Raw genomic sequence first — 26,077 nt, 5'->3', positions numbered from 1 at the left:
TCAGTCAGATTGGTTTATTGTCACAGTAAATGGATGTCAGTCAACAAATATGAACAGCTCATATACAAAATACATGATATACAAAGCACACAGAAGGACGGTATGATTCCATTCACGGCACCAAGACCCTAGAAGGTGAGGATTTTTACATAAAATCTCTGTGACAACATTTACCTATGGTTATCAAAATCATATGTTTTTAGGACAAAAAATTAAAATCAATACTTCACAGAAAATCATACTGAGATTCAAGTTCAAATAAAGGGCACACAGTTAAACAACGCCTTAACCTACCTCTGACAAATTACAATTTATTGATCTCTTATGATTATTATAAATCAGAGTGATCAGTGCAAATATACTCATTTTTACACTTCAGAGATAGAAAAAGTAAAAACAATTTGGCTGTGAACCATATCAACAAACAATTCCAACCAGTCCTAACTTCTGATCTTAATTAAAAGTGCATACAGTTATTTGGCTCAAAACAAGCTGCTGATGTGCACTTATGTCACTAGCCTACAAAACTAAATGTGCTACAGCACAGCAACTACATGTATGTGTGTATATATGGCATCAGTTTATGTAGTGAATTATTTTACACCTAACATTTATGTACATCATGACTCCAAATGTCTTCAAACTCATTTATCATGAAATCACTCCAACAAGAGAACTAGTTAGTGAATCTAACAGCAATAACTAGAACAATGATTTGATGTCATAATATATTCACAAATGATAAATAACTATATCACATCCTTATATACGATGAAGTCATTGCATATATGGAAACAAATATTGATTACATACATAATGGAATGTATGACGTGAACAACAATGTCTAAAAAATATAAACATAAGTGACATTTTGTACATAACTTCTCATAACATTTCATAATTAATCTGGATGTTTTGATAATGTGAGGATATTAAGGACGGACATTTCCATGTTTAAGTGTGACCATTAGAAGTGTTTAAAAAAACAGAAAACAGTAAATGTGTGACCATGAATGGGCGCATAACTTAACTTGATGAATATATACAAGAAACAGTTTATACTCCACATTGATTATTGCATTTTCTCAAAATGAATCATGAGTAATCCACTTGAAAACATCAACAGCTTTTAATATTTACCTATATACTTCCATATAATGCTATTTCTTTGAATCAAAATATCAGGAAATACTCAACAACTAATTCTCTTCATAAATATCTTATTGGTATTTGGTACATTCTACAAATGAACATATTATACTAAAAAAGTATAGCTAGAAGCCACACAGAGGATAAATAGAAGAGTGATTTTCTCTGCCACTTGGATGGGATAATAAACTGCTGATACAGGGGTCACATTGTGCTGACACAGCAATATTTACTATAAGTACATTGATATTGGACGGTTTGTAAGTAAATTAATATAAAAATTACTGTGTATGAGATTCATCCTATCACGACACATAAAATTATGTTCTCGTGACTGAAAAAGGCACCAATAAAGTTTTGCTATCACATGTGTTTCAAAATATCCTGAAAAAAGTAGATATTCATTCCACAACACTAAATCATAAACCATTCACTGTCAGTATTCAAGACGATGAAAAACGTAACACTGTCTGTCAATTTTGATTACTAGGGACGTGCCAGATTTTAAATGATACACTTTAATGAAAAAGAAACAACAAAGACTAAAAAGTCACCCATATATATTTACTTGTTACTAAAAGTTTCATGTAGCAATATTTCCTATCATCAACAAAGACTACAGCAAAATCCACCACTAGTTTGGTAATTGTGCCTCCAACTCACAAAGCAGTGATCTTTATCACATAATCAGGTTTTGATATGTATTTCACCATGAAATCAACAATACTCATATATGCCATATTCTTCATAACTAATCATTCCATCAGATTGTATTATGATATAAACTCCACAGTATCACAGTCAAGTTAACATAAGCACTGAAACATATCAATACTAACATCTACAATCAAGATCTTCATCAATTTATCCATAACTGATCCACTGAACCACAAATACTTTCTGAACAAACTCTCAATATTTACCATATGCAGGTTTCTGTCAAGTAAGTTTTGTTTTTAAAATTCAGTTGATCTTGCATCCCCGACAATTAGTTTTCATGGCGACCTCAAGGGATAACAATTCATGAGGGATATTTCATGTAGGGTACACACCAAGGGACTACTTACACAAAAGGATTATCTGGCTTTCAGATCCTGGAATTCTACCACCCTTGCATACATAAGGAAGTATACGCCTACGTCATTTGTTAGTTGTTTCACAGTCACATGACTCAATGTGACACCTGTCGTGTAAATTTACTGTACTGTATGTTTGTCAATTGTATTTAATGCATGTTCGTCATTTGTTTTGTCATGTCATCATGGATTTACATGGAATTTGTAAGTCACACTTGGAATTATGTTTGGTTCACAATGATAACAAAAGCTGTCTGTGTCACAGTGAAACCCCTCCTTTATATATTACTGGACAGCTTCTTGATTAGAAATGTGTTAGTCATGTCCGAGGTGATTATGTTGGAAATGTTATAAAAATATATATATCACTTTTGTGGTCACAGTTAACAGTTAAGATTTTTGCCCCTCCAAACAGAGGGTTTGGCGAAACATCAGTTCCTTATATTGATGTCATCATATATGATATACCAGACTGTTACCCTCTGTGTACATATGTACAGTTTCCCTACTCTAACTTGGTCAGTCATCACACTATCATACGTTGTGACTGTACGAGTCATCAGCAACATCTTCCTCAATGAAGTCACCCTCCTCATCATCTGGGCTGCGGAAGCCGTTCATCTTGTCTGGATTAATGGTCCGTGAAAGTGGAACATCAAGTGCTCGATGAATTGCCTCTATTGTTCTTGTGTTAACATAGTATGCTGGGTTACCTCCCTTTAATCTACTTCGCAATTCTTCAAGACTTGAGTAGGCCTGAAAATAGAATGCTTAATGTAAGTATTACAACTAGCTTATACTTTGTCTTTCAAAATACACTTACAAACAAAGCATAATACAAATACAGTTACGCATAAGTTCAAAACTGTTTCCTCCATGCTAACCAAAAGACTTTATGTGTTGTTACAATGTAAATTCAAAAACTGATGTCTGCTGTGCAACTAAGGATCAGATCATACATGAGGAGAAGTGCTGGTCTCTTACATGCTTTATACCATAATAAGCACTATTCAATCTATGTCAACTTAAAAATAAACCAGTGACTGAAAGCTTAGGCAATGATCCATACAATAACCTTATCTGGCCATCCAATCCTCTTCATGTGTTTCAACAATTGAGATACAGAAGCCCTTTATTTCAAAATAAATCCAGTCAGAAGTAGTGAAGTGACGCAAATGCAGTTCTAACACTGCCAACAAGATGACTGCACTTTTACCAAATGTGTGTGTGTGTGTGTTTATGCATGTTTGAGTGCATGCACAGAAGCACTCACTTGTATACGACCAGATTAATGCCAGTAATAGTGCTTGTTTAACATGGGCACCCCTCTCAGACACAGTATACTGATACAAAAAAGGATCTTCCTTCACTTTGTACATGGTAACATGTACAATGTCAAAACATCTTTTGATACGACACATGTAGAAATCAAACCATCAGCCTTCCATGTCCTGAAGAAATACTCCATCAATTTGACCATTGACCTTTTCAAACTCCTTTGGAGTACAACTTACATAAATGACAGCATGTTATACTAACCGCCTTCCATCTTTCTCTGCGGGCATAGTGTTCAATCATGAAGCCGAGGACATCCCCAACACGGACCCCACTGTCGAGATCCGTCTCTTCCAGCAACACCTGGCACTGTTTCATTGCTTCTTCAGAGTTCTCCTCATACACCCTGGCAAGCACAAAACACATCACTGACCCTTTGTTCAGAAACAATTTAACATCCTCCTAAAAGCCTATGGTTCAGATTTGTGAGCAGCCTGGATTGCAAATCCATGTGTAAAAAAATTATTTTGTACAATTAGTATCCCAACCATGGATAGGCTGATATTATGCATGTAGCTGAATACTGAAAAATACTGAATTTTTCTTGATGTTATCCTCATCATTAGTCCAAACTTATAGCAATTACATTCTGATATATGCTTTCCGATATTTCAGAGTCCAATGCCATTTTCAACAAGGTGTTACCTTCACAGGCAAGGAAATCTGAAAGCAATTTGGGTAAAAAAACCAAGAAAATATTATGACAGATGACTAAAAATGATCAGCAGAACTGAGATCGGAAACTCTGTGTGTCTAATCCTGGCAGCAATGGGACATTGTCTGCATAGTGAGTTATGCGCCTCAGCTAATAACAAACAACACGATCTACAGATATTTGTCATCATAAAGTAAGCCCTGACATGTGTTTACACAGCAGCACATGTTAGCAAACTAACCTCCGAGCTTGCACAAATTTCTTGATAAGTGTCATCTTGTGTTTGAGGTGAGCCAGTTTCTCCTCCTGCATCGTCTCATCCTCCATCTTGGCTTTACTCATGCACTTGTAGGCCTCCCCTAGAGCTCCCAGGGCCTTGTCGTAGTTCTGATACTCATCAATCTCCACCTTGTACAGACACACAGAATCATGTACAAAAATACACTATATTCACTATAATCAAAATAGTTTTGCCTCTAAGTAAACACAAGGACAAGAGGACGATACTGCAGAACAGTGTTATCCATACGGAGGCTACATACAAACATCAGTTCTGTGTTGACCAAGTAGACTTATGGTCTATAGTTCCCAAAGATTCTCTTCCTTATGAATGCAAACACATGAGTCCTATTCTATTATCCATCGCTCTGCTGCCTTATGAAGGCATAATACAATATATTGTTATGCTCACAATATGTCTGACTTAATACAGGGATGAGAATGGAAATTTTCATTTACAGGTGAAAACTAGTCGGGGGTCCTGGGATTTTGGCATTTTACACACTAAATATGGCTTCTAAAATCAATATTAACACTGTATATATATTTAGACGTTTCAGAAAAATTACCCTGGGGATGTAAAAAAACGCGGATTTCCGCGGATCCGCGGAAATTTCTCATCCCTGTTAATAACACCAAGAACAAGACAATGAAACATTTACATGCCTAACACTTTTAAATATATGCATTTAATACGAAAGTTATGTTGCAGGCCTGATTACATACATTTCTGATTTAAGAGTGTGTATGTTTGCATATTGCAAATTATTACTGCAGTTTTCACCTACATACACAAACTAAACACAACCAACAAGATAATTATTAAAAAAACACTATGTGTTTTCAGTTTTACCTGAGCACATGCATCATAGAATCCTGCCAACAGGTGAAGTGCCCGACCCTTTGTGTAAAATCCTATGATGCTCTTCATGATTTCTGGATCCTTCCTCCAGTCGAGAGACTGAAGATAGTTTGCTGCCATCACATAGATTTCCCGCTGACGGGACACGCCAGCAAAGAACACAATCTTCTCAGTGTCACCAGACTTCAGCAGTGCTTTCATAGCCTGAACACAACAAACAGCACTTACAAAAACATTTAAATAATCATGGTACAGTTGCTCTTGTTCAGACATTCTGGAAGAAATTCAATAAAAAGCTTCAACAAGTGGTGGAGTGTATCGAAGTCCTGCTAGCATCGCAGATATGTGTTTCCATACTTTTTTATGTATACTAAACATTACCTAAACAGTCTCTTCTGTTCTACCTTTCCTAACATCAAGACAGACTTTGTTTTTCTTTACTAACGACAGGTTACCTTGTGATCTATTGACAAGCAATTATAGTTCCAATAAATAAAAATATCATGCACTGTGAAACATCAAATGTAGCTTTCATAATATTTCTACAAGATCTTTCACGCCCAAATCATTCCAAAATCCTGGATCATTATAATATTCTGCAATTCTGAATTCTGCAATCACACAGCCAACTCAACTGTCATACCTTCATTTTGTTACCAGCCTGGGTGAACTTCTTGGTGGCTATGTGGTACTGTCCCTGGTGCATGCATACATCAGCAATACCTTCTAGGATCTTCAGTCGGTCCATAGTGTCGTTCTCACCCTCAATCTTGTCTGGTGTCAGTTTATCAGCCAGATCCTCAGTAATCTCCACATGTCGCTCCATACAGATCTTTAGAGCATCGATGTACTGCAGCAACAATCACATAGTACTGAGCACACAATACTACAATTGATTTCAAATCCAAGTGAAATCTAAGACCCAAAATAATACAGTCTGAAAATAGGACATAAAAGACATGCATGATGATGCAGTTGCCTACCTTCTTCCCTATAGCTAGAAGGTCCACAGCCTTATCATACTGTCCATTCTCCAGGAAGAAGTCTGCACACTGCTGAAGCAGCTCTGGGTCAGCTCTCTCATCAAGGTCCCCAGATATCAGTTGTAAAGCCCCAAACTGCTTCGTCTTGAAGGCCAGATCCAGGGCCTTAGAAAAGTTGCCAGCCTGAAATAGATATCAAGATATCATGAAGAGATTGTTCCAGACCCATTAAAGTAACTACACACTTGTTCATAAGAGCATTATTATAGTGTGTAAATGTTAGACAACAGATCATCCACTCTTACAGTACAACTGAAAATAGATCTGAGTCTCACCTTGTGATACAGCATGACAGCCTTGTCATTGTAGCGTGGGTGTTGTTCATAGTAGCGTGCAGCCTCCATCATGTCCTCCGGACGACCCAGCAGGGCGAGGTTCAGCAACTGCTCCTCCTGACCATGCTCCTAGCAAACAAACACTACGTGTTCAGTCCATGAAGTCCATACAGTAGACAGTCTTCATATAAACATTTCCACACACACTGTGAAATCAGGACCAATAACACTGGAAAACACTGCTGGAATACTGCGGTATGTCAGGCATACAGTGACTAAACCAAATTACACATTAATAATACATAGACTGAGACCATATACAACAGTGGAACAGTTGGCAGGAAAACAACCAGATTACCACTGGTTTGTATACAAAACTGTAAAGCGACTTCACTACTTGTATAGGCTTGAGATGGTTTCAAATCTTTCCTTTGACACCAGATAATCAGAGGTACAAATCATAACACTAACATCTCTTTTTGAAAGTGGCTTGAACACATATTACATCTATCATGAAGGCATAAACCCAACTGAGCATAATTCCTGCCCTTTTGAAACACAAGACCTGTAGATAATGGTATATAAGTGTCTCTGCTCACCTTACACAAGCGGATAGCACTACCAAAGGCCTGTGACCTGGTAAAGAAGTGGATGGCCTCTTTGATCTGATCCTGGTTCTCATACTGACGGGCCAGATAGTAGCAGGCTGCTTTGTCTCCCGTCTCATTACACACCTCTGCCGCCTAGAACAACACAATATTCAGGTGTACAGCGTTTAAATATCATCTACTTGCTGGGTTCCTTTAAACAAAACACAATCAAACACACAGTAGGTGCTATCTCCATTTGTTGTTTGACTGACCTTGTCGATCTGTCCGCAGAAACAGTAGACTCGAACAAGGGAGAAGAAGTCCTGGGCCTCCTCGTAGAACTGTAATGCCACTTCCATCTCGGCATTGCTCTCCATAAACTGGGCCCACCACTTACGCAGGGACCTGGCGAACAAAACAAACATCTCAGGCTTCCCTACTAATTGTCCTCAATGGGTCAAAATTCTATATCATGACAGTTTTAAACCTACTTCTTTCATTTTCAGGAATTTTCATGACCTGTAAAACGTTGTAAAAGAGCCTTCTTTCACAAATGTAATTTATTGAATAAAATGGATGTTTCTTACTTATCCTGACTCATGCCTATTATGCTTATCTCTTCCCTCTATGTGAAGAGACTGGAAGACTTGAAATCCCTTGAAGTTCCCTTCTAATTGAACCAGACGTACAATACACTACCCCCTTGTCAGCCTTCCTTTCCCGCCAATACAGTCACATGACCTGCACTGCTTGCCCTCTCTCTGAATCTCATAAGCCTGACATGAGAATTACTGGGAATTTTGTGTGCCTGAGGGTGGTGGTCGGGAGAGCTTGACACCATGAGTCAGGATAAATATAAAATATCAAGTTTATTCAGAAAATTACATATTTTTCCTTATCCTGACTCATGCTTATTATGTTTGCAGAAACTACAGTGGGTCAGGCTGGATTTTGCACTGCCTGATTCTGACTGCCATATAGGCATGTCCAGTACTTCACCACTTTTGATTTCCAAAAGCAGCCCTCCATTATTGCTAACGAGCAGTTTCCGTGTAGAGCGAGTGTTGATGCCAAGACTCTCACTTTGAGTGGATTGAAGGCTCACATCCACACGTGATAAGTGATAAAGGAGAGAGTGATAAGCATGGCTGGTCATGTGACTGTAATGGCGGGAAAGGGAGGCTTCCGGTGGGTGAGTGTATTATACATCTGCTTCAATTAGAAGGAAACTTCACGGGATTTTGAGCTGGAGGGAGGAGATAAGCATAATAAGCATGAGTCTGGATAAGGAAATAGAAGCATAATTATTTATGACTTTACTTGTCTTTGCTCCTCTGGATGTACTGTTCCAGGGTCTCGGGGTCTTCATATAGCATCCTTGGTACCTCAAACCTGTGGGTCTCGGACTTCTCAAAACTGAAAAGAAACATTAAAATTAGCAAATTCTCATACCTGTTGAAATTCGGTGATTCTAAAACAAGTTCTATATTCACACTTAAATCAGGTACTACCTCAGTAGACAACAATTTCCAAACAATGGTCTGAATCAATGAAGAACATACTAATATAGTTAAACCAGGCTCATCTTGAAGAATATTGCACTGAACATAACATGTATGTTAGTCAATCACACTGAACTGCACATAAGACAGTATTCCAGTTTTTATCAAACCTGTTGGCTTAGTCATGTTAACATACATGTCATAAAAAGTCAGGATGAATCACAGGATTATCACACACACAAGGAACTCAAACCTATCGTAATGTAACTCAGAAAACTTAACCAGTGGCAAGAATGAGATTATACCATGCACAAACATAACATTAAAATCATAATAATCCAAGAACATTTATGTGTTATTCTCACTTTGGAATGGCAGCTGATGTGTTTCCGTTCTCCTCCAGATGGCGGGCATAGTTGTAGTATGTGGTCCTCAGATGGATTCTGTCGTACATCTCTGCCGTCTCCAGAGCCTTACCCCATTGCCCACCACTCTGATAGAACTCGTTCAGCAGATCGTAACGCTTACAGTTCTTCAGTAACCTCTCTGCATCTTCCTTTTAATACAAAAACAGGAAACAATGAAATCACTGATTAATAAGTCAGTTTGACTTTCTCCTTTTCAGGGGTCTTGCACAATGAGCAGTATATCGCTTACTGCCAAGTCACTGACAGGTGGTTTAGTATCTTTTACGATAAATTCCTTACTGCCAAGTCTCTGACAGGTGGTTAAGAGCTATCTGTTACTATAAATTCCTGATACACAGGCTGAAAATGATGTGAGCTGAAAGAATCTACATAAGAGATGTCTGTTCTTCACAGGCTTGAATATTCTACACAATGATGATATCTACAACTTCCAGACTGTAATATCCATCCCAGTACTTACAAACAAACCTAGTTGTATGGCTAAAGTGGCCACTCTGGCATCTAGTTCAGCTTCTCTATGTGCTTCCCGCAATGCCTTGGCTCCACGTGCATGGCCCATGTTTCCCAGACACACGTACGCCACATCCAGCCGTCGACTCTTCACACACATCTTGGCCATATTTTCCCACACTGACTCACTGTCAAGTAAATCACACAGATCAATAGCTATGCAATCAAAAGCAAAGTGGCTTGAGATCCAAAACAGGTAAATAGCCTTCACCTGTAAATGAAAGGAAAGACAAGCATATCTAATAAATCTTTTGATGAGCAAAATCAAGCATCTATATCTCAAAGATAAGCATGACACAATTGGTATGAATTATTGTACTAACCATGCATTTTTTCACATGAAACTACTGATTTCTACTGCAATAAGCCACCTACAAAAACAGCGTTTTTAGGACAAGAAATGAGTAGCTACAACACAACAGCATCACTACATACCTCCTAATTAGCTTGATGGCTTTAAATGCCTCATCCATGTTGCCTATTGTAAGATAGTAGCTGAAATTCATCATGGCATCTCTCGTGCCTTTGTCACTGTTCTCCAGTCCCACAAAGTCACGTAGAACTTTCCTGAACACCAGTTTGGGGTAGATGGCTGTCCCAGTCTCGGGGTTGATCACATGGGCATCCTGCTGACTGGCAAGCTCAGATGATGTGTTCTCAGGCTGAAACAGAACAGTGAGTAAAGGAATGTGTGGACATCTGAGGCAGACTACAATGAGAGTAAGGGAGGAGTGAGGCTGGAGGTCTTGCAGCATCATTACCACGACTACATGCTAATTTGTGCTTATTTGTATGAAACGGAAGCTCATACACAGTAATATTCTTGTTACACTGCCCTGTAAGTACACCAATACTGAGCACCTGATTCATGTGTTGTCTTGTACAACAAGCAAAGGTTGCCATGGTTAGTGGAGACCCATTCTATGCCAGAATCTCCACTGGGAGTCATGACTATGATTATGGTAGCATACATATGCCGTATCAATATATGAAACAAACACCAGTCATTTGCACTGTCAGTCCACTGTACATCGTCATCAGGTTGATTTACCAACACTGATTTTCATTCCTCTATTTTCCAACAAAATATCCTTGAAGTGACCTACCCTTTTGATGAAATAGTGATATGGAACTTCCACCCCCATGAGAGTAGTGACTTGTGGGGGAAGACTGAAGCTGTCTTGGATGAGGACACCATTCTCTGGTGTGCAAAAGAGAGACACCACCATGAGTTCCACCTGCAAAACACCACTAACGCATTACTGTACGCAAGCTGAAGACCTGCAAGTAACTGACAAATTTATTGAAATCAGTAAAAACGACGGAACTCACATAAGTGTTTTGCTAACAGCTTTTAAAGACACTAATAATAATCCAGGACCCTGTTCCATGCAGCATTCTTATCTTTAAGACAATCACACATAATATAATAATGACAATCCTGGGATAGATCTCCCCTCCTAAAACAAAGAGTCTGTGGTGGGCAATCATTGGAGATAAGCAATTACTTCAACTCTGCATTAAATGTAACAGCGTAACACTTAACGTAACAAATTCTTCTTGAGATCAGTTAGTGAAATACAAGCCAAGAAAAATACAAATCAGTTATAACTCTAACAAGCACTGGAACATTTTTTAATTCCTGCCAACCTGGGGCCAAGTACCAGCATAGTAGGTCTAAATACATCCCAGGACCACCAGCAATCATTGGGACCTACTTAATGGAACAGAGCCCTTATCAAGACATAGATATATATTTATTTACCGGGCTGTCATCAACAGTTTTCGAGAGAGATGGCTTCCTCTTGATCTCCCTGCTCTTCTCCTGCTCGACCGCCATGGCCTCACACACCAGCAGCTTGGGCTCATGGGGATCCCAGTAGTGAGATGTCGGGCGTCGCCCAGCGATGTCCTTCGCAGCCTGGTTCTTACCCCTACAGGAATCAACACATTGTTAGCAGCTGAACATTCTACACAGCGGCATTGTTAAATATTCATCATTACACACCAATCTTCAACCAAAGAAACATTTTGCACCTTACCTTTCTGCATCATTGGTATCTGATTCATTCTCCTCCTCTGCACCATCAGGTGGGGGGTAGTCATCCTGCTCCCCACGTCCTGTCTGGAAGTTGAAGTACTGGACACTGTCTGTCTCTACATCCCAGATATACAACTTGCTGTCAAAGGTGTTATTCTGCAGCTTCACCATCACACTCACTCTGCTGCCAGAGCAGTTGCACCGGGCTGAGAGAATGGTGCCGAACTCATGGACAGAATCAGCTATGTTCTTTGCATTACTGTGAGCCTTTGCTTCCCTGAAGTAGAGATCATTGTCATATGAAAATCATCAATACTGCAGGCATTACACTTAACTGCATCACAAAATAAATGCTCTTCCTATAAATACACCAAGAGGAACATATGCTCCCAGATAATCTGCAACTTCATGAATGGTTAAGATGATCTTCATTTCATAATTTATTCAATAACGTAATCTTAAGCAATCAGTTATGGTAAACGTTGGAAACAAGGAGCATTAGGTACTTTCTGTTTTGTTATCATATCAGTTCTGGTGAAATCTTGTTCCTTTTCTGAATATTTCGCACACAAAACTGACCTGCGAGAGAGGTCATAGACTCGGAGTGTTCCATGTTCTGTTGCCACAACAAGGAAGTTGCCACACACATTGATACAGCAGGGGTTACCCTCCACTTCAGAAAATGTCATGTGCTGTTTGATTGTTCCCTGGAAGCAAGAGTAGGGATAGTGGTTAGCAAATATCCCCCCAAAATAACACTCAAAGGTTTACTACAGCAAAATATTTGGCCCTGTATTCAGTCAGAGGGGTAATAGTGCAACTTATCACAATTTGAACGAGCAAAGACCAGTGTCATGTGGGAGGAGAAAAAGCATGTGCTTGAAAGAAACAATACTAATATTCAACATACAAATTTTCTCATTTAATACACTCGTTATGATACAGTGTTATGACTCATTGCTCCACATATATATTAATGACATAATGGTAGGGCTCCTAGAATGTCATGCTCACTCAGGGGAGATAACCTCATGCTGTATAACACTGAAATTGTGTACCTGGAATGTTCTGACTTGCACTTTGTTTCCTTCAATAGTGTACACATTTTGTTCATATAGACAGACATTCTGTGCCTCTGTGGTGAATGAACCTGGGAACAAAGATATATATTATCATCCAAAGAAGGTCACACATCAGCGTTAAAGATACTACCCAAAATTTACCCTAAGATACAATGCAATGTCATTATTTTCTATGCACAACACAGTATGCAAAGTTATTATTTTTATGCACAACACCATATGCAATGTTATTATTTTTAAGCACAACACAGTATGTACTCATTCTTTTAGAACACTGCACACAAAAAAGCATGTGTCTCATGGATGTTACATGGATCTTGTCTGTCAAACGTAACACTTGAAATATATTTGTGACCAGTGGTCAAGACTTTTACCTGCAGCCTTTAGGACTAGTTTATCAGCTGAATATTCATAGATGATGACCCGTTTTCCATTCCACACAGCAAGAACATCCTGGAAACAGAATTGTTATCAACACTGTGAGCAGGTCTTGAAGCATATGACTAAATCAGGCCAATCAGGTAAAGACAGAGTACCCAGATATTTTGGTCACCTTACATTTAAGCTGAAATGATAAGGAATGTGTTTAAATCATACAAATCATATCATGTAAAAACCCAACATGAAATGCCCCCATCTCTACCACAATTAAAACCCAACCAGAAAGACGCAATGGCTGAGTGGGTAATACGGATGACTTTGCGTCCTCACCATTAGGTGCCTTACTCTGAGGGCAAGGCATTGAATCCTGGATGCGATTCACCATTATGCGATTATGAAAGTACTACAATCTGTACTTTACTGAGATAGTGTAATCCCAAATATGACATATGTTACAGCCTCACCTTAGTTGTACAGACCCCTTTGACCTGGATGTCGGTCTTGAGGTCATGGTGGTTCCCAGTAGCAAACACCTCAATGGACAATGAGCTGGGTCCATACTGAACCACAGCTGTTTGGTCCTGGTAGCTGGAGCTCATCACCTGCTCGCTCAGGACAAACACGTTGGCGATAGTGTTGATGGCCATCAGTGTCTTGTTGCTGCCCCACTGGAACGTGTCAACACATGCAGGTCAGCCATCACATATCAGCATCACAATTGTGCATGTACTTTAACTGTAAGTGAACCCATCAGGCTAGAATTCAGTTGCATTCCTTGGACTATGACTGTCTTGTGGCAAGAGAAACCACTTTGGGATCTGTTTCATATATCTTACAATTTTTGTTGAAAGATATTGAACAGATTTACAATTTGTGCTCCAAAAACTAAGTCCATCCCTCCATTTTGAGACCAAGTCCATAAACATTGAGATAAATGAACATGCTAAAATCTGTAAACAGCAAAAGGCACCACTTTAGGTCCTTTTTGATATATCTACAAATTTTTCCTGAAAGATATTAAATCATTTTTTAATCATATTGCAAAAATGAAATGATTATGGATGAACATGAACACAGATGGACGAAAGGTTGACTATATCCCCCTTATTAAGTCATGCTATTTCCTCTTAAATAAGGATGAAAAGAATCATAAACAAACTCCAAAGCCTGATGTGAAGTCAAGATGTGTTGGACATCATCTTTCTCAGTAGTTCAATGTAGCATGACTCCATTCTAGGAAGAGGTATTTCTACATCGCTGTACCTGTATCTGTCTGACTGGGCCCTCCACTGTTGCCGGTGCCTGCAGCTTCCACTTATCCTCTCCTTCTACCTTACGGTTGCTGGTCGGGTGATACTTCCACAATGCCACATTCCCCATATTAGTGCCTCCAGCCAGCATGCCTGACAACACAATCATGCAGCTGTCATCCCAGCCCACCAACTCACTCACATTCAACTGCATTCAAGGAAAACCTATTGAGCATTTTGATTCCAGATTTATCATAAATAATTCCTCTGGAGTTTTCTACTTCAGTTTATCACAAAAATCCTACATATGAGTCAATCCTGAACCACCTGTAAAGATCAGGGTTAGAACTGGTCTCTAGCAACCCACACTTGTAGTGAGAAGCAACTAACAGGATCAGTGGTCAGGATAGCTGACTTGGTGGAAGCATGTAATTTTATCTCACTTGTGTAGATTGATGCTCATACTGTTGATCACTGGATTGTCTGATCCAGGCTTAATTATTTACAGACCACTAACATATCACTGAAATATTGCCGAGCTCTGTGTCTAATAACAAAGAAACAAAACAAGAAGACATCCTGAATCATTAATCATTATTCTGAGCTTTTTAATCCACACCAGGTAGATTCATTCTTACCTTTCTCGGCACAGTATGCTACACACATGATGGATTCATTGCTGTCATAGCTGCTGTGACCGTCCAGACTCAACACATAGTTGTCGTCCTGCTCCAGATCCCACATTCTGTTAAAAAAAAGTTGTACCAGCATATCAAAATTTAGTATCCTCACACATTTACAACATGACTAATGGTATATGAGTGAGCAAGTCACTGAGTGTGTCTGGTGTGATTCAGTTCAACTCATGTTTGCCTGACATTCATGTACGTTTCTGTTGGATGATTCCAACACAGTAAATCCATGAACTACACTAACCTTATGGCCACTTCTCCCGTTGCTGTAGCCAACAAGCCTTTCCCTGCCCAGATAATGTGCGGTTCCTCATTCCTCCCACTCAGCTTTACCTGAAACGCAGCAGTCATTTTGTAAGTCAACAAAATCATATTATAAATTAATTTCTGGGATATGTTTGAGCAATTCATTGAAAAATATCTACAAAAATTACACTCTGAAAAAACAACACCAGTATTGGACATAACTAAGTCTCACGCTAACAGCAGTAAAGACTATAAAGAGAAGAAGGTCTACCTTGATCATTTCTTTAGTGTCTCCCTCAAGAAGGACAGCATGTTGTGTAAGCATCATGTTGTCTGTGATGGTGATGAGGATGTTCTTGTCATCATAATACAGCATTTTCCTTACCGACGAGTCAACCGTGAAACACTGTATGCATTGTCCATTCTCATTCACATAGTAAACTCCACCTGTAGTAACATATCATAACCAAAGTATGATGGAAAGTGTGCACAAGTATCCTAAAACTCACTATCACTTACTCTTGCTCAAGAGAGCAGTTTCATTCATTTACTGTTTCTTTAAATCCCATTAGATAGTGGATTTCATTTCTTGTCTTCAGAAATATTGACTTAGTGCATGTTTAAATTTCAGAACAATCTGGTATATCAAACAGTACTAAGCTAAAAACGGAAAAAGTAGGAACATATAAATATTCACAGACCACCACAATATGGATGGAATATTCTGAGAGCAACATAAACAGCTAACAAAACAAAGAGATATTTGAAAGAAAAAGCATCTGACAGTTACTTAAGTCCAACATGATTTTTTAAGAGTCCAAATCCATGGAAATCATGAAAAATATAAATGCCAAAAATCTGCAATGGCAAAAGGCATCACTTTGGGATCTAACTCATATATCTGCCAAGTTCTGTTGAAAGATATTGGAAGGTTTTCCAGTTATGCTCTGAAAACAAAGCTCACCCTTCAATTTTGAGAGTAAGTCTGAATCATTTCCATGGAAACAAAGAAAAATATAAATGACAAAAATCTGCAAATAGCAAAAGGCCCCACTTTAGCTTATGTTTAATACATCTACAAAGTCTTGTAGAAAGATATTGAAAGGCTTTCCAGTTGTGCTGCGGAAACAAAGCCCACCCCTCATTTATGAGAGTAAGTCCAAATTGTTTCCATGGAAGCAAAGCAAAATATAAATGCCAAAATCTGCAAATAGCCAAAGGAACAACTTTAGGATATGTCTCATATATCTGGTAGGTTCTGTTGAAACAGTTTCCAAGCTGTGCTCAAGAAACAAAGCCCACCCCTCCCTTAAAGGCTAAATCCGAAACTTTTCCATGGAAACCAACAAAAATAGAAACGACAAAAACCTGCAAATAGCAAAAGGCATCACTTCAGCTTGTGTTTGATATCTCTACCAAGTCTTGAAGAAAGATAATGAACGGTTTCTGAGTTGTGTTCTGGAAACAGGCACATTCCCATTTGAAACTAAGTTCAGATTGTTTCCATGGAAAACAATAAAAACAAAACAAAACAAAAGTCTGTACAGGTTCAGTTTGATACATCTACCACTTTCTGTTGAAAAACATTGAACAGGTTTTAAGATATGCTCCAAAAACAAGATGATTATGGATGGGCAGACAGACAAACAAGGTGTCAACTATATCTATCCCAATACATGCCAGGGGGGGATAACAAAACCATCCTGAATCATTGTTTAGAGAATTTTACCGAAACATGTAAACAGAACTGATTCAATAAATCAAGTGTTACTTGTAGACTAGACTCACCACTGGCTCCACCAACAAAGAAGGATAGCGATTCAGTTGGACCAAAGCTTGCGGTTGTCTTTGAATTACCCTTCCCTCGTTTCCAGTTAAACATGTCCAAGGCACTTTCGTCCCCACTGACAGCTGCTCTGGCCAAACTGGCAATGTCCCTGGAAACAGATACATACCGAAATTCCAAATGTATTACATATTACAACAAACTTTAAGAACTGGTGAACACATAACGATCTGCCAGGCATATTAATTACATTTTATATTACATCATGCATATCACTCTGAAAGCAATCTATTAACAGCTTGTAGAAAACCACATTGAACTAACGATGCTGGATCTGGGGGTGGAGCTGGTCTAGCTATGATGTGTGTGAGCGGCTCCTGGATGTGATGCTGACAGAGAGGGTTGGGGTTTAGGCGGCCTTTTGTGTCCACTTTCCAGACAATAAGGACTCCAGACTGGAACAAGAACACTTCAAACGTCACAATTCATGTACTTGGGCCCACTATTAAATGAGTGAGCGAGAGAGTTTGGCTTTATGCCACTTAACAATATTCTGGCAATATCATGAATGGGGAGATCACACTGTACCCATTCGGGAAATCAAAATCAGGTCTTCAGCATGACAAGCAAACGTTTTAAACACCAGACTACCCCACCGCTACCCAAATGAAAACCAAGCTTATTATCTTCTTTAAAGCAAAGGGATAAAATGTATTCTCGCATATTGCTTAATAATTTATTGAGGTGTTACAGATGAGGGATTTATCTTCATAATTATGGTCACCTTATCTCCTGAAGCAATCCTGGTGCCATTGGAGCTCCAGTGCAAGACACTGATGGGTGATTTATGCATCTGCACGCCTTCATGGAGGCTGCGCTCCTGTTCATTCCAGATGAGAAGTTCTCCCGTCTCCCATCCCACTGCCACTATCTTCTTGTTGGGATGCCATGACACTGATGTCACATGGCAGTTCTTTTGGAGATGTGTATTGGGCAATTTTTCTCCCTGAAAAGGAATGTTTACATGTCAAACTTGTTGCACTGACATATAACGTCACCATATAGTAAATATGAAAGTCGTACCCAGTGAACAGATAATAATGACAGTAGAGGTCAATATTCTCCTTACACTGTTCACAGACCATGAGAACAATGCAAAATGTGTCTTTATGAAGAGCCAAAGATGCATGGCCAAGTACTCTTAACACAATGTGTACAACTAACATATTATTCCTGTGCATCCATTAGTCCTGCAGGCAACTCCTGAGTTGGGGTCCAGATCCTCCACTTGCCCCTAACTATTACTTTAGAGTCAGCCCACTGAGCAAATAACCTAACCCCAAAACATGATAGATTCCCTGGCACACCATCAGCTGGCATGCCTCATGAAGCCAAATGCTGAACAATGCTGAACTGTGCTACATGATTCATTATCATGATGACAGATGAATGTTCCGGTAACCATGGTAACAACCTGAAACATTCTCATCATGCTGAACATGCACATATGCACTCATGTGAGGTGCTAAATACATACGAAAGTACAGTATCAACTATCAATACCTCCTCAGTGTAAAAGGTGACAGCTCCTCCATTGTCATCGCTGTAGGATGTAACCGCTAACAGTGGAGTCCCACTGAACCATTTCAGATCTGTACTGATGCCAGCTTGGTCCGTTTCCAAACGGTGATCAAAGTAGACGGCCATGTCTCACTACAAAACATCCATTACTTACTGGTAATGACAATATTACATGACAAATCATGAAATACAGAGGTTTGGTAAATCATGAATGACAAAGGTTTGCTCTGTAAATCAACTACTGAACAAGTATTATGCTACTGTATCCCCAAAAGTTACACAGTTGAAAATAGCATGTCTCATAATACCCCACATCAGCTTAGCTAGGCGTTCATTGGTATACATAAGAGGATATCCAGAAAATCATGTGTACTCGTTAAATCAGGTAGAGGACAAATAGCTGCTGAAAATAATAGATCAGACTATTGACGGCAATTAGGTCACTCAGCCAGGTATGATGACGGACTGTTGACTTCCACAGCATGAAATGTATGTGATGTCTACAGGCACAAGGGGTCATCTTAAATATATTTTGTTTTTCCATGTGTGTTGACTGTGTCTCATCTATTGATCAACACCTAGTCTTTCTTTCATACAGTTCATGATGAGATATGTAAAAGATTACGATACCCACAGAAAAGTTTAAATCTACCATGTAAATCTACCATGTCTCAAAATATATTAGTGGCATAATCACCTGAAAATCGATGGGACTGGATATTATTTGTAAATTGTAATGACAAGCCATTTGTTTCACCAGTTTAATTCACCTAACATATGATCTTGTCTCAGCTGATATTTCTATCCTCCAGCTTGACCCCAACCACCATCAGCAAAACCCATCCTGGTTTTGCTTCTGAGATGACCCCTCTTGTATCTTTTTACATAGTGAAAGTGAGACTCCATGGTAGCTACAACCTTAATATTTTCTGAATCAGAAATATTAGTTTTTACGCTAGCTATTGTTTATAATGGAGCTAAGTTTAATATCCAAATAGGCATATATAAAGTGTCCTTTGTTATACAATATCATCACACTAACTTGCATAAAGCCATTGTCTATTTAACAAGTCTCTTTGCTCTTATCTCTCCTCAATAAATTCCTTTTTCTATGTTTCCTATCTCCCTACAACTGAGACTGTAGTTAGGATAAACTTTGTTTAACAGATATTTCACACTTTCACACATCAACTACATAAATTGTAGGTATAAATGCAATAAAAGAAAAACCTATTTCCAACAGTATTTTAGTGAGAAATGTATCAGTATACTGCTGCAATGATGCTGATGAACATTAAGGTCATGACACCATAACATTGTCAGGGCATTGTTTAAGATATACTGTCAAAACGATATATCCTAGGAGATATCACATGATCTCACACAAGCGATATCTAGTGTAGAACACAGCTTTGGATGATAAATGTACTTGATACATTTAAAAACCCTGTTCACAGCCTACACATCAACCATGTCAACTATGCCTGTCACAATAACAGTGTGAAATCCATGATGTTTGACAACAGCAATGTATCAACAAGATACCAAGAGGAAAGTTGAGCACATATAAATAGGCACTGCAGCAGTATGACCATGTGTATGTCTGCAACACGTCATGTCCACTTAGCTTATTAGAACATCCAAATGTCCAAGTAATACCCAAGTAAACATAGAGTTCAACGGACTTCCACTTTCAAAATGTGAACATTTTGAACAATATAACCATTGTTTAGAATTCATGACATGTTTTAAAAAAATATTTTATTCTTCTGACTGTTGTTTACTGTTGTATGTAAAAGTCAAATCATGGCAAATCCTAGGGCTGCAACAAATACACTATGTGGCGAATTTGATATGCATCACAAATGTAGGGTAACAAATACAAATAATTATACACGAATACAACATTGAAATTAAGTGATTGATGCTTAATATGTAACTCCCATGTTGGCAGTGTTAAATTGTTACACTTACAGCAATAACCACTGATCTCATGATTCTCTAATTTGGTATGAAACAGTAACAACTTAGTGTCAACAATACCATGTGCGAACTTAGTAAACTAACATGACTTGCACTATTGCAAGGCTAGCACATATTACATTCTTGCACATCTCAATTTGGAAAAGGACAGGGTTCAAGAAAAAACATCCTTTCATAAAAAAAATCTGAAATATTCATTAATATTTGGTTCTGGTGACAACAAATAATGAATTGAATTCAAGGGCTACATTTTGATAAACGAATATGCAAGTGAATCGTAACAACTTTAGTAAATACTGACTACGGAGCAGGCAATCCACATTATCAGAATGATCTGGGAACTGAGGCAGATACAGTTCTATGCCACAGGTACGATGACATGCAAACAGGGCAATCATCCAGGTAACTGACCACATAATCCATTTAGTTGCCGCATAGTCTTACAAACTTAGGTTACAGCCAACAGAATTAACCTGGATTCCTAAAAGGCATGATAGGGAATTTGACTACGTAGATTTGTGACAGTTTCTTGGTGGAAGCAATTTACACTGTTTCTTGCAAATAAAGGGGATGTGGGCTGATGAGCATTTGTTTCAGTTATCATTTAGTCTTATACCTATAATACCACAACACTGCCATCAGGATGATACACATACTTTCCTTTGGAAAGATAAACTTTATGTCACATATTTACACTAACCATAAATATTGGTGTACAATCATTCTTCAGTTTTATGTTTAAAATGTTTATATACATGTATAGTCACCAACGTCATATTTTAACCATTGAAATTTACCACCTTTCACACTATAAGTACATATTTTATTTTCACTGCATTAACTATTTCACAAGCCTACAACAGACTCCAAACACTTTTTCTTTGACATAAATATATCATTTTAAAATTACACGTCGTGGAGTCATCCAAAAGCTCATGTCCTTACTTTGTCACCTTGCTGATAGCGTTTCAAATCTTTTTCTTGTTGATCAGATTCAGAAGATCCATGGTTTACGTAATTCCAGAATGCCACTCACAATGTTCACACCTGCTACACTTTAATGGACATTATACAACTACTTCTTATATATGGCCTAAAATAGACAAGATATTGAGCTAATTACAAAACTATTACATACTACTACTTCCAATCTTGGACCTAACACAGACAAAGTATCTTTTATCGCCATAGTTAATGTTGTCCATATCAAGGTCATGAACGCCTATTGACATCTGGCATTTTAAATATATTTTTAGTTGGCCGATGTTTGATCTTCATTTCTGTTGCAAATAATGTGGCGCATATTCACAACTCATTATCATCACATCATTCCTGAATGCCTCAGTTGACTCAGAAATTGAAGAAAGTTTCTGTTATACCAGTATTACAATGTTCTTACTGTGGCATACAGAACAAGCAAATGACACTGTCAAACATTTACTAAGACAAGTAACAAATCTAAATAATTTTAATATTAAATATTATTCAAGAATTTCACTAAAATTGGTAATATTATCATGTTTTTAACTAAAACACCTAAAGCCTCTGTTTATTTGGATAGAAGGTAACAATAATGTAACAAAGTTTTTTGGCGTACAAAACAGTGTGCTGCCATGCGCAGGGTGAAGTTGCACAATACATCACTTCATATGATAGTTTTTTGAAGGAAAACATGCAAATGACCTTACAGTTACACATTTGTCGCAGGATTACCCTTGATGATGTAAGTTTTGACTCGTGAAAGATGCAATGGCAGTAGGGGGTCATACTAGTTTAAAAATATTCCAAATGTTACTGCAAAGATGAATAGTGTAATATTTCTTCGATTTGACATGACATTACAAATGAAATGAAAGTCTTTTTCAAGCGCAATGAATCTTTTTACGTAATTTGCATATGTAAACAGCCAATGTGGGGCGTGGTATTTCTGCTTTGTCAAACTTTTGGCATGCTGTTATAACAGAGAGTCATAGTAAAACAGACAAGATATTGTGCTTATGATTACATCGAACTAACCAGTTCATTACTACATCCAATCATGGGCCTATGACGGACGAGATAATGTGTTTACAACTCATACAGTACTTCACGTTTGGTTATAGACTCTATATTGCTATGACCTGTAAGTATACACAATTACCATCTGCTTATACAAATCTGAACACAGTGCACACCATATCGACTTGATCAACTCCATTCGTAAACTAAAGACAATTCACAAAAAATGTTCACACAGATTTTCGATATGGCAAATTGATGTGAATTTAGGTTTGTCAAGTGTCTGCAATCAACTAAAAATTGTATGTATTCCTGTCTCACAAGATTATAAGCAATATTGTAGACGTTGAGCTCAATTTGAAGTTCAATCATGAGTTGTTGACATTCACAACGACGTCAAAAGATAGGGACGCAGTTGTATCATATACATGTTCAAGGTTGATAAGTTGGAATATAGTCTCACATGTTATCCTCTTCATCCAAGACGCTTGCTGTGTTTCGATTTCATCTACTCTTTTAGGTTACCGTGGTTACTATGATGCCATCTACATCAGTCACAGCACCTATGCCGCCGACATGTTGAAAAGTATGCAGGGCCCGGATGAGACGTCAATTGTACATACCAAACGGCATATGTTCAATATGCAAATATTGCATGGCAAATATATATTAACTATGGATAAAGGTGAATAACGTTGACTGTAAAATATGAAATATTAAGTGTAAGTTATAACAGTTTCAAATTTAATAGAATATAATCCTACATTGTAAATATGTACATAAGAACACTAAAAAGAAGCACTCAAAGATAAGTAGTTATTTAGAAAATAGTACAGTGATACTTATTCGGATCAACGGAGTCTCTTATCCCAACAAACACGGGATGCCGCTTTTCTTTTATATTCTTACTCATATCAATAAATGTGATTTAAGAAAATACTGAAGGAAAAAATACTTTGATCTTTTTTAACCATTTTACGACCGTGTTTATTTAATCGTCAAAGGGAAGTTACTTCTCTGACGCTTTCTTATATAACTGTTATTGTGACTAGAATGCGCATCCTCAATGACGATTCAATTGGTTAACCTCTGAAGACAGACTCTCGGTCATGTCCTCTTTCAAACAGTTTATTTACAAACAGAATCCAAGCAACCAAGAGAAATTTGTCAAGGCTTAATAGATTCATCTCTCTCTTATGATTAAATATCTTCAGTGTTACCAGTCTCTGATCTTCACTGATCATATCAGTTTTTGTCAAGCTGTGTGTAGATCAATGTGCACTGTTTCACTCATTACTTCATGAGATTTTTACACTCGAATTAAGGTCCGTTTTAGAATTGATCTTCAGAAACTCATGCTGGTCTTAAGAGACGACTAATGGGATCGCTTGGTCAGGCTCGCTGACATGGCTGACACATGTCATTGTATATGCCAGTTGCATAGATCGAAGCTCTTGCTGTTGATCACTAGCTAGACTGTCTGGTCCAGACATTATTTAAATTATTTCGTCGCCAAATAGCTGGAATATTGCTGAGTTCGGCGTAAAACTAAACTCAACCACTCATCCTTTAATGCGTTTCATTTATGTTGAGCAGAGACCACATTTTCAAGCAATGACGATGGAAACACAGTGTCATAAATATCGATATAAATCATATATCTTTCTATGATATGCTAAGTTTATATATATACAAAACGTACGTATAAAAATGTTTTCATTAACCACGTCGTGTCTCCCAAATGTATAACACTTCTGGCAAAAGTGATTTTTATATCCTAGCCTTCAAAACGTTTTTCACTGTTTTGCTCCATTTTGTTTGCAAATTTAAGGTAATTTACATAATTAACATAACGGAACTGAGCCCGCTCCTTTTCTTTAGCTAACTGTACGCGCATATTTCAATGTCGGCCAACCAGGAACTAAATACTAGCTGCGTATGTGAATACAGTGCACAGTGTCATATGTATAAGTGTGGGGTCAACTCAGCCACGAAAGCAACTACGCAAGGAGTTGAAAGAACAACTTTCAAACATGTGGTACATGTTATCAAGATTACATGAGTAAAACAGAACGTGCATGTGCCTTCATGACGTCAAAAGGTGGGTGTGGTATTATCAAATAACCTTATCTCGGGTCCTGAGGGTTTACTGTTAAATCACGAATAACTGAGTGTGTTGGCTACTTGTTGAGGGGTCAGTTAAATTACCTCTGTTTGTATCGATACAACCGTGTTACCCATGAGGCGTCCATGAACTTTGTTACAGGATATCAACCTGACCTAGTTAAATATATATTTCCGTTAACTTTGCACTAGTGAATTGTCAGTGGTGTTTGGACTATACATTGTACATTTGGATTAAAGGCAAATATATGTCCAACAAGATCCAAGATCGAAAAATATTTTCAGATTTGAGGTTAATTTATCATTTGAATACGGTGTATTTTGCAGTGATGACTTCAAAGGCTTCAACGGTGAAACTCATTGAGTTATCGCCCTAAGCCCTGCTTATCCCCTGTTCGACTCCAGATTACCCCCGTTTGTATATAATAATGACCCCTGTTTCATCTTCGTGGTAATGGTATTCAAACTGGCATTTACTTCTACACTAAGCTGAAACCTCATAAATTACTTCCTTACAATTATAGCGGCATTGAACATGCACTCATTCATCTAGGTCAGGTCATCCTCAATAATCTCCACGATTTACATTCCGATAAATCTCCACTATACCCTGGATGCACAGTAGTATAGTGTATTTGCTTGTACTCGCTCGGAATTATCATGTTTAAGAGTTGCTGTGACGGAACAGGAAGATTTATAAATTACTATTCGGCATTGACGCTCATAAACAGATCGAGCAATCTCACTCTAGTCACCAGAGCTTGCATATATACTGGGTTAGGTAGAGTGTTTGACCATATCATGATTGTATAAACCTTCATGGCTTGAATCGGTGCTCCTGCTGTCAACACGTGGTTTGCTTCGATTACACCTTCAGTAAAGCGGCGATGGGTAGTCAACATTTGATGTTTTTCTCTTAACTCAATCGTTGTAGCGCCCCGTTATATCTACCTACCCCTACCTTGCTCCCTCCCCACGTATCCGAGTCAGTTTCCCCCTGGTTTATATGTCACCAGCCTGGTTAATATTCTATCGATGTTTGTGTTTGTATTTAACCAAGCCGAGAGCGTCTACCGCAGTATACACCCTGTCGACGTGGAAAGGCAAGAGTTGGCAGGGTCGTGGCATATGGAACACCTCAATGTATCTGTGTATAAGGTAAGAGCGCGCCATCCTGTTGTTATTAAGCAGGTACTACTTGCATTCCGA

The 26,077-nt window shown here is 38.2% G+C and overlaps 1 protein-coding gene across 1 annotated transcript; it reads right to left on the bottom strand.

Moving 5' to 3' along the window:
- Window positions 1–23,334, bottom strand: LOC137284123 (intraflagellar transport protein 140 homolog). Its single transcript, XM_067815804.1, has 29 exons — window positions 23,208–23,334; window positions 18,746–18,895; window positions 17,967–18,188; window positions 17,507–17,637; window positions 17,185–17,333; window positions 15,668–15,843; window positions 15,395–15,483; window positions 15,097–15,203; window positions 14,472–14,611; window positions 13,673–13,876; window positions 13,202–13,280; window positions 12,804–12,895; window positions 12,325–12,452; window positions 11,747–12,022; window positions 11,470–11,638; window positions 10,811–10,942; window positions 10,140–10,366; window positions 9,655–9,832; window positions 9,132–9,322; window positions 8,585–8,680; window positions 7,537–7,669; window positions 7,274–7,417; window positions 6,675–6,803; window positions 6,340–6,522; window positions 6,000–6,206; window positions 5,348–5,560; window positions 4,457–4,623; window positions 3,765–3,906; window positions 1–2,981 (listed from the first exon to the last, which is right to left on the bottom strand). The coding sequence occupies exons 2-29, from the start codon at window positions 18,887–18,889 to the stop codon at window positions 2,760–2,762; spliced, it is 4,470 nt and encodes a 1,489-aa protein (XP_067671905.1). The 5' UTR covers window positions 18,890–18,895; window positions 23,208–23,334; the 3' UTR covers window positions 1–2,759.
- Window positions 23,335–26,077: the final 2,743 nt, after the last annotated feature.

This window comes from Haliotis asinina, chromosome 5, assembly GCF_037392515.1.
Source record: "Haliotis asinina isolate JCU_RB_2024 chromosome 5, JCU_Hal_asi_v2, whole genome shotgun sequence".
Classification (NCBI taxonomy): domain Eukaryota; kingdom Metazoa; phylum Mollusca; class Gastropoda; order Lepetellida; family Haliotidae; genus Haliotis; species Haliotis asinina.
Note: the sequence above shows the minus strand (reverse complement) of the source record. Positions and strands in the feature narration are given on the sequence as shown.